General features: G+C 29.2%; 1 protein-coding gene across 1 annotated transcript in view; it reads left to right on the top strand.

The window, feature by feature from the left end:
- LOC129960645 (carbonic anhydrase-related protein 10-like) overlaps window positions 1-16,893 on the top strand; it is a 527,176-nt gene that overhangs the window by 460,768 nt on the left and 49,515 nt on the right. Inside the window, exon 6 of the mRNA XM_056074193.1 lies at window positions 2,804-2,870. Within this exon, the coding sequence (XP_055930168.1) occupies window positions 2,804-2,870 (67 nt within the window). The remainder of the gene's footprint in view (window positions 1-2,803; window positions 2,871-16,893) is intronic.

Genomic DNA, 16,893 nt, shown 5'->3' on the forward strand with positions numbered 1-16,893 from the left:
TTACATTGCTTTGGCAAAAGTAAAGACATAAATTTTTCGTGGCATACACTGCTTGAGAAGTAATGAAAGACAGTACATAAGTGATTTTACGATCGAGCTTCTAACAATTTGCATACGTAAGTGGTAGGAAAATTTGCAATTACTAGGCGGAAGAGGACTTTTTTAGTGTTTTCCAAACACTCTTTTCCGGTTATGTTGATTCGCAAACTTCAGTTTCGTTGTCTTTCTAAAAATCGGCTATTAACCTAGAACTGCAAAACGACTTTATCTGTCTTTTTTTATTTCTGCAGAAGAGTTTTTCTTCTTTCTTTTTCCAACGAAGAAATTGAACTTAACAACCAGAAAAATCTTGATTATGGCATTATAATTTGAGAATGCGCAAAATGAATTTAAATGGGAAACTTCATGTTATTAATTCTAAAGATTCTATTAATAGAAAAACATTTTTTCATCTGAATATTAATAACATTTATTAACATTCCTCTTAAATAGTGGAAACAAGTTTTTTTTTTCCTTTCAGAGGAATGAGTTGCCTGGAATCAGACATTCGAGCCTTTTCTTTCCTTCTCCTTAGATATTTTCCCCAATACATAAAGCCAGGAGATCAAGCCATCGAAAGAAAAATATTTTAGTTTATTCCTGAAACTTGCTCAAGCTTAATTCTGATAAGTATATAAAATCTTAAATGAAATGCGAGGCTTCTGCTTTCTTAGAATCATAATTACATGAATATTAATGGCATTTATTAACAAAATTCTCCAAAATAAAAATTTATATTATATGGCCACTATTCAAGAATAATAAAATTTCTGAAAGCAATTTATTTATTGGGTATCTCACTATTCATTTAATCATCGTTTTATCCATTAGGGCTCAAAGAATCAGCCTTCCATGATGCGTGCCAGTTACTAACAAATGAAAGCTCTCACATTGTAATTTGTACAACACATAGAAAGTTACTTCATTCTGCTCTATACTTTGATATCATTTTCATAAATATTTATATTTGAAGACATACATGTTTCTGAGACATCTTATTTATATAATGTTTCAAAAACCGTTTATTGAAATTTCTTTTCAGACACTTTCTAGTAAGAAATCTTCTTCTACACTTTCTATGCACTTATTTGTGCATTTTATTATTTCATCGATTTATAAGTTCTTACTATGTGTGGATTATTGTAAAAAGGCATTTGAAGCCAGGTTTCAGTCTTGGTAGAGGGATTGCCATTATTAAATAAGTTCAACTCCGAAAATTTATACAACGTTGATTTATATCAAAATTTTTATCATTCCCATCATCAAAATTGGCGATTTCCTGAGAATCTTCTTGAAACCTATCAGAATTTTTGTTTACGACGTTTTACCATTTTTTTCTTAACTTTGATTTATTATATATTTTGAAAAGTACAGTATTGTAAATCTTCTGTGAGAAATTGCAATCATATAAATTATATATCAAACTATAAAATCGGAAAAAACAGGATTATTACCTATCCCTATTCAAAAGTATTTAAAATTATAAAATAAAGGAGATTCTTGTTATGTTGTAACAATGGCGCGGAAAGTTTAGCAGGAATTTTCAAAACTTTGAATGTAGAAAACATCTTTGAGAAAGATGTGAATCCTTTTTGATGTCTAAAATGTAGAATATTTCATTACCATACTTGAAATATATTACCATACTTGTTAACACGAGCTGGAAAAATTGCATATCAATCGATCAATAAAAGTCATATCTCATCAATAAGAAAGAGTTTAAATATTATAATAAATGAAAAATGTATTGTCTTTCAATGTGCAATTTGTCGCTTTTTAATAGGGAAGTATTTAAGAAATGCTGTGTTTTAAACTGAACCAAAAGAGCAAGTACGAATTGAATTAAATAAGAATTTTCAATTGAGTAGATCGGAAAATTAGCGCCATATTATAATATTTGATAAATGAATGATTTCATATTTAGAAAGAGTGCGAATTTTTGTCAGATTATATCCAATTCAAAAATTTTAATTACTAAATACTAATCGTTAATAAGCATTGCGTTTTTATTTTAAAGTATAATTACATTGAACATTGAGATTACAACTTTGATTGAATATTCGCGGAAACTCTAATGAAGAAAGGAGCAACGTCAGTTTATATATAACTATAAAAAATTGATCTAATATCTATTTATAATTTATAAATTGGTAAAATTATAAATTGGACTGTAATTGGGTTTCTGACGACAGCTTACTCTTTTTGTTAAATAATTTTATAAAAATTAATTAGCATGATAAGCGTGTCAAGCTCATTTGAAAAATGTTTCTTGTCATTTCGGTAAAATATTGCTAACTGATTTAATAATATTTCATTATAAAAATATTATACAAAATGCATTCCTGTTTCAAAGTAAATAATTTCATCTTTCTTCAAATGCACTGTAAAGTTTGAGAAAAAAATATAATTCATATCACACAAATGTTGCCTGTTTTCGTTTGAAAATGATAGAAAGGCTTTTCAGCCAGTAAAAAGTTTAATAAATATTTGAAAAACAGTTTTCTTTATTTAAGGATTTAGTTTCAAATTTAAAGACTTTTGTAGAAGAAATGCTACTTCTATTTTTATCTGTGATGCCTGTAAATGAATAGATGAATAACGAGATTTTATTTGCTCTTATAATCTCGTCAATTAATCTTCTGTCTTTTCATATTGCTTTCATTTTTATAAAGCGTCACCAAAAATGATTTGAACTTTAAAACATTATCAAATGTATTAATTAGCAGTTACTTGGAATTATATCTTCTGTCTTTTTTTTATTTAGATTTCAAATGTCTCCAGCCCCGACATACGCTTGCTCACATCTCAACTTGACAAAATCATACACAAAGGTGAGTAACATCTAAAAATATAAAATTTGAGTGTTCTCGGTAGTAATTATAACTTTTTATTTAAAGAAATATTTGGATTTAATTTGATTTTCTTAATGATAGCATTCGTATTTAATCATTCAATATCAATAATCAATCGCTATAAAATTATCATAATGAGATTCAATAAAAAATCTTTATTATACTATTTTATGCAGGAAAAAGTATATTTTCTTCCAAACCAATGCACAATCTACAGCTTCAAATAATGTTTGAAATCTTAGAAAAAATAAAATCATGTTATAAATGAATTCAAAATTTTTTTTGGAATTATGCATGTTTATTAATATTCATCTACATTTGCTATTTATAAATTAAAATCAAATAAAATTCTTAAACATATTATTAGTTTCATTAATTGTTAAAAATTTTCAATGAATTATTAAAAATTCTACAATATTTCGAACAAATAAACATGTGGAAAATCTGACAAAGATACCCTTCTTTAAAATATTTTATTAATTGTTATAATGTTTGATTCTTAAAAATTATTTTCTGTACAGAAATTTTAAAAATTGGAATGTGGAATGGTTTGTATTTATCCTCATTCAGGATTATTTGTTTGAAGGTTATGCTTTAAAATTTATCCTCATATTATTCACTAAGTTTCCGAATATGTTTGCAAATTAAATATTCTATTATAGACTTAAAAAGTAGTTTGAATTATCATTTTTTAATCAAGTTGTAAAATTTGACTTCAATTTATCCATTTAACAAGTTACGGCATGTATATTTTATGTAATTTTTTGGAAAAATAAATGAAGTTCTTGAATAAAAAATAACATACCAAAAATTTATTTTGATATTTCAATAATTTTTTTTTTTCAAAAGGACACTTTTCCCCTAAATTAATAATGAAAATACTGTTTTAGTCTATTTTAGAATATTAACAATTTACGTCTTAAAATAATTTTCAAACAATTTCTTGCAAATGATGAAAAGGTTTTTATTTTGCATTAACAACATTGATTTAAAATTGAATAGTTAAAAATACTTAAGTCCAATAACACACATCTATAAATATTTTAATCTGATTCATATTTGAATTAAAGTTTCCGAGTAATGCTAAATTTCAAATACATACAGGCCTAGGACAAAATAAAAGAAACAGCAGTGAAAGAATTCAGAAACTCTATTGGGAGATTGGGAAATCCTTCTTCCGAATTATAACTTGCCTCCTCTGCGGGATTCATAAATAAAAATCGTGAATAGGTTTCAAGGAAATTCACAACCATTTCTCATGCAAAGCGTTCCCGAGATCAGACAGAGCATGCGTGGAAGAGAAAATCGAGCACTGTACTTTTTATTTAAAAATTCACACAAAAAAATGTTTAGATCTAAGGACCAAGGATAGCACTTGAGAATTGCTAATTCAAGCAACCCTTTCACAGCCAGTCATGCGCACAGGGCAGTTATCATCTAGGAATAGAAGAAAAAAAATTTTGAAGCACAGAGGGGAATTGATCTTCCCTCTGAGGACTAATCGACCCAAGCAATCATTTCACTTCATGTCCTCAGAAATTGCTCTAATCCACATCAAGATATCGTGTTCCACAAAATCAGAGAGCCCCCCCCCATACTTCACTGTAAGACACAATCTTCCCGCAGAGCAACAATCGATTATGAAATGTTCCTGCCGAGATGTTTTTCAAATTCATAAATGTTCGGTAATCTGAAATAATAAAAGAGATGATTCGCCAGATTAATTACTTTTTCACATTACTATAGCTGGAGTGCCAGTTCCTGAGGACTCTGCACCTCTGCCATAGATTCATAATATTCCATAGTCACACTAATAGCTGAACATATTGCCATGACTGAATTGAATAGTCTCGATGGCTATCCGTTTTTATCAGCTTGAACATGAAAAAAGTGGAGCGCATATCGAAATGATTTTATCATAACATTCCAACGACATATTGATAAGATCTTATCACAGAAATAAAAAGGATATTCGCGACCAGTCGACTGAGATTATTTGCCGGAGCACAATTTTTGGTCGAAAATTAATTCATTTGGAAGATATAAATATTTTCAGATTTCTATAAGGTATTGGATACTTTTAATGGCCCCGTTGCAGTTACAGTGGATTGTTTCTGTACGCTCTCCTGGGAATCTTCTGCCAGCACAACTAGTTAGAGATGGATGTTCTTCTCGGATGTTCTTCTTTGATGACCATATTTTTTGTGAGCTTCTGTGTGGCAAACAATTCAATTTTTTCCCGTCGCTAAATAAAATATTATTCTAAAACTCTAAATCCTTATTAAGGTACTTTTTGGCAAATAGCAGACGCTTTTTCTGGTTCGATTACGTGGTTTTTTATATGGAATCCTGTCACGTAACTCATACTCATGAAGAGTATTCCTTATAGTGCTTGCATTTACTGTATTTGCTGATCTTTGCGATATGTGTTGAGATATTTTAATGGTACTTGCATCTGGATTAGCTTTGTCCTCTCATACTACTGACCTCACTTCTGATTCAGTAAGTCATATTTTTCTTCCTGTTTTCTAAAAATCTTTAATCTATCTGTATTTCGAATATTTGTCAAAAAAATTTCACTATGCAGTGGCTTCTTTCAGAATTCTTTTTTTTTTTCATTTCATGTAAAGATTTACCATTTTTCTTCAATTTATCATCATTTTTTTTTTTTTCATTTCTAGAGTTGTTTGTTTCCTCATTGCAAAATCTCTCAGAGTTTTAAAAAATTTACATAAATTCGGGCAAAATATAAGACTATAACTTATATTTAGATCCTCTAAGAAAAATATGATGATATCTATAAAATTAAACCATTTGAAGGACAAAGAGTCATCAATATTTACTTTTTTGGCACAGAAAATTGGATGATGTTTCGTTCAAGTTCATTTATTTCTTTTTGCATTTTATTTTAATTAAATGATTACAAAATGTTCGATTCTGCTTAAATATGTTAATAATTATACATATTTACTATATATTATAAATCAATAATGTACTTGAAATAACACATCTTCTAAATCAATCATGGGTATTTACTTTCTTTTAACTATGACTGTTTATATGATTATGCAGAGGTTTGAGTCTAAAAATTTACAAAAATGATGTTTGAGGGAGTCTTTCTTTGTATTTTTCAAATATACACACCGTAAAATATTCTTAAAAAGGAAGAATCATAATGTATTTGCATAAAAATAAATTGATAACTTTCATTAAGTTTTGAAAAAAAAATGATCAAATAATATATTAATAAAAATGCTTCAACAACTTGTTCACAATGAACACATTAGGTACCTATTTAAAGTTGACTTAATCTGACAATACTAATGTATATACGATCCATTTTCTCACTTGAGACATCACGACAGACTTCATTCTTCGTCGGCAAGGATATGTAGCATCTGCAGGAGACATGAGACAGGAACAACCAAAGTACTTCTAAAAATACCACACCACATATTCACAGAAAAGTTTTATTGATGATGAACCCTTTGCAAAAAGAATGGATTTTTTTTTTTCATTTCGAAAGTGATCGTTTTATCGATTTATGCTTCCTTCTCGATTAAAGCGACTTTCCGAATTTCACTGTTAGAAAAGAAACATATCTATCTACTTGAAGTGCAGCCCAACTGTAAAACTCGAGGAACTCATCCTGATCTGATAGAAGCTATTCACACAAAAGTCCACAAATACAATACAGATACAAATAGCTACGGTGTAATATTCTGGGCACTATCGATTTTGGAAAGATGAGTTCTGAACATAATTCGTACACTAACATCAGTGTCACTTAATAAGCCAACATTTCAATGTATGTATTTCTTGTAAAGTGTCCCAGTAGAAATAAGAATATTGTGTACTTTGGAGTATCTAAACCATTTAGTAATTTTCAAGAAGGATGCTATTATTTTCCAAAAGGATGAAAAAAACTCAGAAAACTACTTCTGCATTATTTGGCAATACGACCATTATTATTACTTACAAAATAAATCAACATTCCAAAACTTTCCATATTACCGAAATATGTTTTTATGCAAGGAAACAAATTTTTTAGGTACTCCGTTACTTTTTTGAGTCGTATTAAATGCTAAGCTTTTCAAATTTCTATATAATGAATGTTTGTATCGAAATTCGAATTTAATAAATATAGTAAAAGCCCCCATCTAAATTTGTGATAAGTCCCTCTTAATTTTAAACTAAGCATATATTTGCAAACTTTGTAGATATAAGCGTAAAATTATCTTTGTGTATGGATAAATGTAAGCGAAACATTTTATTAACTAACTTTTGCATGTGGAGACCTATGTAAAAAGTTAATTTCTTAAGCACTCTATTTGAAGCCCTTTAAAGAAATTAAAGTGTTTTCATACCATTGTCTATCTTATTAAAATCTTTGCAATTAGAAATTGAAGTCTATGTTCAATATTAAGGAAAATATACACTTGTTCCAATTTTTTTGATACCCTATATAAAATAGTAACATACATCGCTCAAAAATGGCTCTTATTATTTATATTCATCTTTAGATACATAAAAATGATACCATTAGATTCTAAAATTCAAACCAGTGGGATACAAGTTCAATAAATTCATATTTTCACTCATTAAAATATTGCATCGAATTAAATTTATTTAATTTATCAGATTTTATAAACCACTCTATTTATTAATTTTGCAGAAATTAAGTTTGATTCCTTATAACCATTCATTTAAAAAGTTTCGATTCTATTAATTTTTGGATATAAATACAAACAAAAGAGAAAATACAAGTAAAAATATAACAACAAATATCAAAACCAGAAAGAAAATTGCTTTAAAATATGCGAAACACAACATATGTGAATGCGCAAATTCAAAGAATCAAGGATACAAGGAAAGTATGAATGCAATTCAGGGAATAATGTAGAAAAATCTTAAATCAATATTAAAAATAAAAAAAAAGATTATTTGGAGTGAAGCATTATCTTTTCACATAATTGTTTAGTCCCCTGATTGGCAATTAATGCATCGTTCATCATGTCTCCCATTCTGTTTTCGCTTTAAATATTGATTTACGATTCATGCCCTTTTAATTTAAATGAAACATTCTTTGTAAGAAATCCAATGCTTTTAAGCAAATTTTGATTATGATTAGATAACTTTGCAAATAATTTGTAAAGCAGGTTTTTGAATTTAACGCCTAAAATGTGAATAAAATAAAATAATATTTAATTTTTTAGATGATTCATTGCCAGAAGTTTGAGACGTAGGCGGTAACAAGGCCACCAGTTATCCGTGGATATCGACTTTAGTGTTGTAACATTCTCCGCCATCTTGTATCTTGGACTAAGTGGTTTGAGTTTATGTAGTTGCCGATTGGGTCATCAACATTCTATCCACAATAATTTGAATGCAGGGAATGCAGGGTAGCTGTCCTGAGCGGAGTTACAATCAGCGACATAAATTATCCGTCTTTCGTAGATATTCAGCAATGGGGAAACTCGGGCGAGAGTTTTGCAAATGAACAAAGGAAGCTCTAGGACTTTCAGTAATTTCTCCAAAGTTCACTACATTAACGCCCTGAGTTTAAAAAGATGACTGAAGCTGATTCATCTTAGCAGTTAGAGCGGTGAGGTTGCATCTAATTGGCCAGTTGAAGACATTATGTATTCAAAAAACGTCACGTAGATGACGCAGAAAGTCCGCATTTTTCTTTACGACTGAGAAGGTACAACCTCATTCAAGCTAAATGACTGGTTGCTTCGTCATTCAATCTGTATTTATCTATGTTTCTCATGTCTGAGTTTTATTTCCAAGACTCTCTTTGAAAAATGCGAGCAATTGTTTAATATACAGTGTCTCACAAAAGTGATGGGACACTTGTGCTTTACAAAAGGAAACTGTAATAAAATAAATTAAAAAAACATGTACAAATTTTTTGTGGGTGTGTTTCATACTTAAATTTAGTAACAATTATTACATAACATACATTTTGTCAAAATATTAAAATATTAATTTAATAAAAATACAGTTGTTTAGAACGGAGCAAAAAACAGCTCACATAAGTGATGGGACACCATTAGATATGCAACAAAAATCGTCTGAAGTAAGCAATAAAAATATTTTTGGTGGTTTTATTTTTACTCAAAAGCAATTGGCAACAATTTATAAAATCGTCTGCAGTATTTCTCTCCAGTTTGTTTTGGAATTTTTGTGTTTTTTAGCTCTGTGCAGCCATGAATGCTAAACGAAAAGAAACTTCGCCTGAAATTAGAAAATTAGTTATTAATTTGCATATGGAACGTGGAAAATCTATTAGAAAAACTGCTGAAACAGTTAACTTGAGTCATTCAACAGTTTTCAATATCATTAAACGATATAAAAAGAATCATATTATTCAGGATAAAAGAAAACCTGGCCGACCATCAAAGCTATCCAATGGAATAAAGCGAATTATCGTTCGAAATATTTAAAAAAACCCAAGAAAGAGTGCTCCTAAAGTTGCTGCTGATTTACAAGCATTATATGGAATAGTTGTTAATTCGATCTGCTGGATATCACGGTAGAGTAGCCAGGAAAAAATTATTCGTAAGTGAAAAGAATAGAAAACTCAGACTAGCTTTCGCAAAATCCAACATAAATAAGAATTCTGATTACTGGAATAAAGTTATAATTGCTGATGAGAGTAAATTTAATATATTTGGTTCTGACGGTACAATCTTGGTGTGGAGAAAACCCAGGGAAGAATTTCGCAAACAGAACTTGGTTCCAACAGTAAAACATGGTGGAGGAGGAGTTATGGTATGGGGATGTATGTCGTCCGCTGGTTGGTAATCTTGTTTTTATTGACAGTATAATGGATCAGTACAAGTATACTGACATTTTAAAGCCAAATTTAAAATCTTCAGCACAAAAATTGAACCTTCATAACGATTTTAAATTCTACCAGGACAATGACCCCAAGCACACTGCTTTGAACGTTAGACTCTGGCTGCTGTATAACTGTCCTGAAATAATAAAAACACCACCACAATCTCCAGACTTAAATCCCATAGAGAATATTTGGCAAGAATTGGAATCAAGAATTCGCAAACACACCATTTCTTCAAAACAACAATTAAAATCGGTGCTTCAAGAAGAATGGGGTAAAATCACTCCAGAAATCACAAAAAAATTAGTCGAATCCATCCCAAGAGGATTAAATCATGTTTTAAAAGTAAAAGGAAATCCAACAAAATATTAAAACCTTTTAAAAAGTAAAATTTTTGGATAAATATTTGATGGAAAAATAAGTGTCCCATCACAGATGTGAGCCATTTTTTGCTCCGTTCTAAACAATTGTATTTTTATTAAATTAATATTTTAATATTTTGACAAAATGTATGTTATGTAATAATTGTTACTAACTTTAAATATGAAACACACCCAAAAAATTTCTGTACATGTTTATTTATTTATTTTATTACAGTTTCCTTTTGTAAAGCACAAGTGTCCCATCACTTTTGTGAGACACTGTATATATGCCAACTAACACTTAAATTAGTTTAGAGGATAGATAAATTAACAAAATTCGGCAAAAATTTTAATACACTGAATAGGTTTTGGTTGCGAAATAAAATCATTAAAACCAATCTTTAAAATCGAAAGACGTTATTTGAAACAACATGTGCAACGGAGAGCCAGGAGTTGAACTAAAGACAGATGGTTTCTACAAACAACAATCAACCAATAAAGGAACCCGTGACTTCATCAAAAATCAGGGTTCTATTAGTTAATAGATGAAAGTTTCTTACTTCTCTCTCAAAAAATCTGCTACTTGCAGAAATGACAAAAGTTAATACATTTTTTTTTTTTTTTTCCTAAATATCGAAACTCATCTTAACGTTCAATCAATTATAATCGAATTCCCCATGAAATTTTAAATTTAGTAATATAAAACATTATTAAATATGCAATAAAATAACTTCCTGATTAAATTTTTATCAAGGAAGTAGTTGACTAAAGAGAGGAAAAAATTAAATTTGAAAAAGTAACAGATCAAGAAATTTCTTTTCTGACGGTTGTTCTGAAATAAAATATTTTGAAACATGTTAGGAAATGTAAACGCTACTTTAACCAATGATAAAAATTCGACACATATTATGGAGTATAAATATATATATATATGGCATAAATTAAATAATAACTAGCTCTATTATTACAAAATGGCCAACGCACGTAATTATGCTAACTTTACGATATTTTCCGATATACAAGATATCAGAAAATATGAAAGAGGATATTGTACAAGTTGTTCCGCAGATAGATAAGAGAGAGAGGGGGGGGAGACGAAGTAAGTAAAGATTAAATAAATATGGTCAATAGAGCATAACTAAAGGAATATTTGAGAAAAATGTAGATGAAAAATTGGGATAACTGAGTCTGGTAAATTTTTTTTCGGTTTTGAATTATTAAAAAAAAAATGGATTCTTAAGGCAATGTATTTACTATATGTCATTTATCGAGTTTTCGGAGCGCTTCAGCTTTGTTTACAGGATGAAAAGCAAAGCGCTAAAGTTGCGAAATTTCGCGAGAAAGAATATACACAGATAGAATTAAGCATAACAAATTTTGGCTTTTTAAAACACAAGTATGACAATAGCTGCACGCATGCTTAGAATAAAATATATTCTTAAAAAATCGAGCGGATATTGTAAGTATTAGAGGATTTCTTTCCAACCCGCCTTTTCCCCTTTCTATTTTTTCCTCATTTTCTCCTCCCCCCCCCCCCGTTTTTCCACTTGGCCTACTTTCCTTCCCATTTGCTTCTTGAAAATAAAAATGAAAATAAGAAAACGCATTAAACTTACTTCGGTGAACAAGCGCATTTAATTAAATAAATTCGCGTTTATTTTCAATAAATAAGATATTTTCCTGCGTTTTCATAAACGCCTATGTATATGTACCAACGAATTTTTTTCTGTTTCGATGAAGAACAATGTTTATTTTCCTTTCGCTACATTCTATTAGAATTTAGCTCTTTTGACGTCAATCAGTAATCCTTTTCTAAACTATGAATAAATAAAGGATAAACAGAAATGGATCAAAATATAAAGTATTTCAATCAGACAGAAAAAAACTTTCGATTATATTTTTTAATTATGTGTTTATATATATATATATATTGTTCGACTGAATGACAAAAGAAGTATTTTTTTTTCTCATAAGATGTGAAAATTTCAATAATTAGTGCTTTGTTCCATGGTCAAATGATTTATTGCTGCCAGGCTTACTTTTTTGTGTTATGGAATATTTTGTATTTAGTCAATGTCATATTTTCAGAATGAAATTAAAAAAATAATGAATTCCATTTTTTTCTTGATTAAAAACTATTTTTAAAACATTTGAAAATGAGGTTACATTTATCAAAGTGTAATATCTTGCATTGGAATGTTTTACTCTTAGTAATAACTGAAACTCCCTTTCACGCTGGTATGAATGTACGAAACTTACCATTTATTTTTCTACAAACTTTTTGTGTTTTCATTTTACATTTTTTTTTAATTCTAAGAAAATGATAAACCCTTCTACCATATGTTAGTGATTTTAAACAATATTTGAACAATCAGGTTAGTGATTATAAGCGCTTTCTCTTCGTATTTTTGGGTTAATGATATCAATCATTTGGAGAAGGTCATGCTTATTTTTGTGTCATCAAGATGGATTTCGTAATTGTTTGAAAATTCAAATAGATGCAAGATCTAATCAGTTTTAACGACAAACAAATTCGCATTTAAAATTATTTAAAACCTATAATTTGAAAAACCAATAGGAATGTAGGCAATAGTAACCAATAGGCAATAATAATAGGAAACTCTAATAATAGGAATGGACATTAATAAAATAGGAATATCTGATAGGCAATAATAACTACACTGGCTACTCTGACCCGCCCAAAAGCACATGGATAAATCTGATTGAACGGACTGCCGCGACAGTTACACTGACAGAAACTATGTTTGAGTCCTAAGAGCCATCACCGGTTACGGTTCAACCTTTACAGTGGGGAACACGTCCCGTCATCGATAGAAGATGGCCGACCCCCGCCATTTCTGTGCCCACCAGGGTAGAGAGAACCAACCATTATACCGGAAGCTTATCATCATTCATTTCGAGGTACCCCCGGGGGGAGGAGAGGGGAAAACCAATGCACACAGCTCGTCAGAATGCATCCCAAAGATTTTCAATTGAATTAAAATCCGGTGAGTAAGCCGGCCACTCGTACACCCCTCACTCTCCAAGCAGTCAAATCATTTCCGAGATGCCTCCCCAGTTTAATAAGTAAATGTAATAAACATAATTCTAAAAAATGCTTGAGATATTACTGAGAATCAATCAACCTTTATTTAGGTAACGTTTGAAGTCTGGCAGGTATTCATTCAATTCTCAATTAGAATGTTAAATAATGTTTCATGAATGAGGATATAATCACGATTTTATTTCTTACAGTTATTTTTTCATTTTACAATGGGTAAATTCTCAAATAACTCATGATAACATTCTTAATAAAGATTTTTCTTTTCTTTTCTTTTATTGTTTTTCATTTTAAATTTCTTAGAATTATCCTGGTTTCCTCTTGGGGTTAGCTCTAGCTAAATCCTAAAGCCGAAATAACAATGTTCTATGGTAGTCTAAGCTTATGTTTCCGAAGCAGCATTTATTTTCTCGAAAGAAAGAGGAAGAGACAATAACAATACTTTCCAAATCGAGTAGGCTCTTCGAATGGAGCTTAATTTACCAAACTGCTTATTTTCTCGAGAGAAATGAATTACATACTCTTCCGATCTGTATGTACTGAATAACAAAAGCTAATTAGTTACACAGTTTATGATTTTAAATCGTTTTCTATGGGCCAATAAGAGCTTAATATAGAATATTTGAGACTTTTTTTATAATTTAGACTTGCTTTGCCTTTTACACAAATAATTAAAAGTGAATGGTTTTATTATCATTCATCTGGAAAACTAAGTAGTAAATCTGCACAAAAAAAAAAAGTCCAAGCTCAAAACAATTAACGTGTATTTACAAAAGCAATCTTAAACAGAATTATTTTTAGGATGAATTATAACCTGATGGTTGCTGATTCGTTTAAAAAAATGAAGCACATACAGAGGTTAATGCTCAGCTAATATAATAAACTATGTGTTCAATGGAATCAACAGGTTTACTCATTGAATTAGTATTAAAGGAACTACGTTTAGTTGGTTCACCATTATTAAGCAGACAAAATAAATATTGAATCTATTTTTATGCAAAAGTGCACTAATTTTAGAAACATGAGAGTATATTTAGAAACCTGTATAGAAAACTTCATTTAAAATATATAATATTAAACCCGCGGAGAAAAAGGAAGCCAACTAATTTTATTCTGCTATCCATCATGTTATGTGAAAACTAAAGGAACCATTGTAAAGGGAGTAAGGATAAATAAAAGATACTGCTCCAGGAATTTTCATAGGGAATTGTCTACATATTTAAAACTCTACAAACTTTGAAATTTCAAAAGACAACGCCCTTTCTTGATCTCCCAGGAAAAATTATCCGGACTACAAATTTTGGTTTATATACCATAATTAGATAGAAGGATATTTCACATTTTATTTTAAAATGCCGTTTCCATTTTTAGATGTGAAAAATCAAGATATTTTCTAGACGTCAGTAATTGTTTCTTTTTGTGTGAAACTTTAAAAGCATCTGCAAAGTTATAATCTTCATGATAAAATGGATTGTTATATCTTTCATGATAATTTATATTTATAGTAAAAGTGTTTGGGAGAATTTTGATTCTTTTCCTCAAAAAAGCATTGAAGAATCTTAAAATTTCTTAAAATTACGATTTAGTTTGCGCCGCTTTTACGCTGAAAGCACCAAAATGAAAAATTTTGTTGTTTGAATAAAAGATATAAAATCGAATATATTTTTTATAGTTTAAAAGAAATCTTAATTTTAGCCTTAAAAAATCTTACCAATGGAAAGAAAGAAAATGTACTGATTTTTATTCTTTTTGCTCTTTATTTCTACATTTCTTTATCAGTATATACTATTTCTACTGTCTCTACTTACTGCTCATAAATAAACATGAAAGGACGCCACTTTATTTTACGAGCATAATAAAAACGTAGTGCTTTTCAATCACTGATAAATGTAAATCAGTTAATCCTGTATTATTTACCGTCAATTTATATACCAATTTTAATTACCGGCATTATATACAATTATATTTATTATAAATATAATTATGATTTAAATTATTCCATAGGTTGTTTTTCAGAAGCACTCAGTTTCATAATCAAAAATATATGTTAGAACCTATTTGCGGAAACATGACAAAGTTAATTTAATTAAATTGGCATATAAAAAATGCAACATTTATCAACCAATTATATTAAATGGAGAAATAAAATCAATAAAAGGAATTACAACTCATAATAATAAATCTAAATGTGATTTACTAAAAAAAAAACAATTATTCTTAAAAGTTTGAAAATAGATAGAGGTTGAATTCTTGCATTCATTCTTAAAAGTTTGAAATCATTCTCAATTTTTTTTTTCAAATCCCATTTATGATTATATACAATATTATAATAATCATAACTATGGCAGATTAATCTTATGAATTTAGAGAAAATACTGAGCACTTAAGCAAACCTTTAAATTGAAAAAAATACGAATAGTTTTCTTGTTACAAAATTGGATGTCGTTACGCTTTAATTATTAAGGGAAATAATTCGTCAGAATAGTTGTAAGATTAAATAGTTAATTTCGACAAATTATTTATTAAGAAATAAAATTTCCCTTTTCCGGTAATTTCTTGAATTTTATAAGTGACTTAATATGAGCTTTACAGGCATACAGAGTCCCTGACTATAGTCCATATTTAAAGTGTAAGCGTAAACTAGTAATAAAATATTATAGCGATGGAATGCATTCTTTTACAGTAATTTCTTATTTTTTTTCCTCTGTCGAATTTCTTTATATATATTTTTACATTACAACTAGGGATTGCAATACCGGTATACCGGGATACCGAATACCGGTATTTTGAGCCATTTGTACAATTTTCTAATACCGGTATTCACAAGTTTAAATACCGGTTTTTCGGTATTTACTATAAATTTTTTAAATTGTCTCCACTATATGGTCAGGGATCGCCAACATAGCAAAATAGTATACGTTTTTGTTTTTATGTGTCCCTAATGGACGAAATTAATTAGCTAATTAATGGCTTAATTAACTGCTTAAATCTAAATTAGCGAAACATGGATTATCCCTTATTGTATCCATAACGACTCATGAAGCAACAGTTATGAAAAAAGTTGGAAAGTTGATTGGTGCAAATCAGCAATTGTGCTATGCTCATGGAATTCAATTAGGAGTAATAGATGTATTATACCAAAAAAACTAAAGAACAGAAGAATCCAAATACTGTGAATATAGAAACTTCGGATTCCAATTTTGAAGAGAGCGAGAGTGAGAATGATATTGGCAATGAAGATAATATCAATGTAATTGATGAAGAAGATATTGGTAATGAGGATGAAATATTAACCCATCAAGAATTTATTCCTATAATTTATAAAGTTCGAAAATTTGTTAAGATATTTAAACGTTCCCCTACAAAAAATGCCATATTACAAAAATATATACTAACTGAAAATAAAACCGAATATATGTTAATATTAGATTCTAAAACACGTTGGAACAGTTTACTCCTGATGATGGAACGATTTTTGAAATTGAGAAATCCAATCCAAAAAGCAATAATCGACTTAAACCTGTAAATTAATTTTTCAGACAGTGAATTCAACTTAATATCCAGAACTATATCAGCTCTACTTCCAATAAAGCTGACTATAGAGGCATTTTGTCGTAGAGATTCTAATTTATTAACAGCTAATGCAACAATAAATTTCATGATGCAGTCACTGAAAGAACAGCACACATCACTATCTGAAGAATTATATATTACATTGAAAAATCGCACAGA

This window comes from Argiope bruennichi, chromosome X2 (assembly GCF_947563725.1).
Source record: "Argiope bruennichi chromosome X2, qqArgBrue1.1, whole genome shotgun sequence".
NCBI classification, from domain to species: Eukaryota; Metazoa; Arthropoda; class Arachnida; order Araneae; family Araneidae; genus Argiope; species Argiope bruennichi.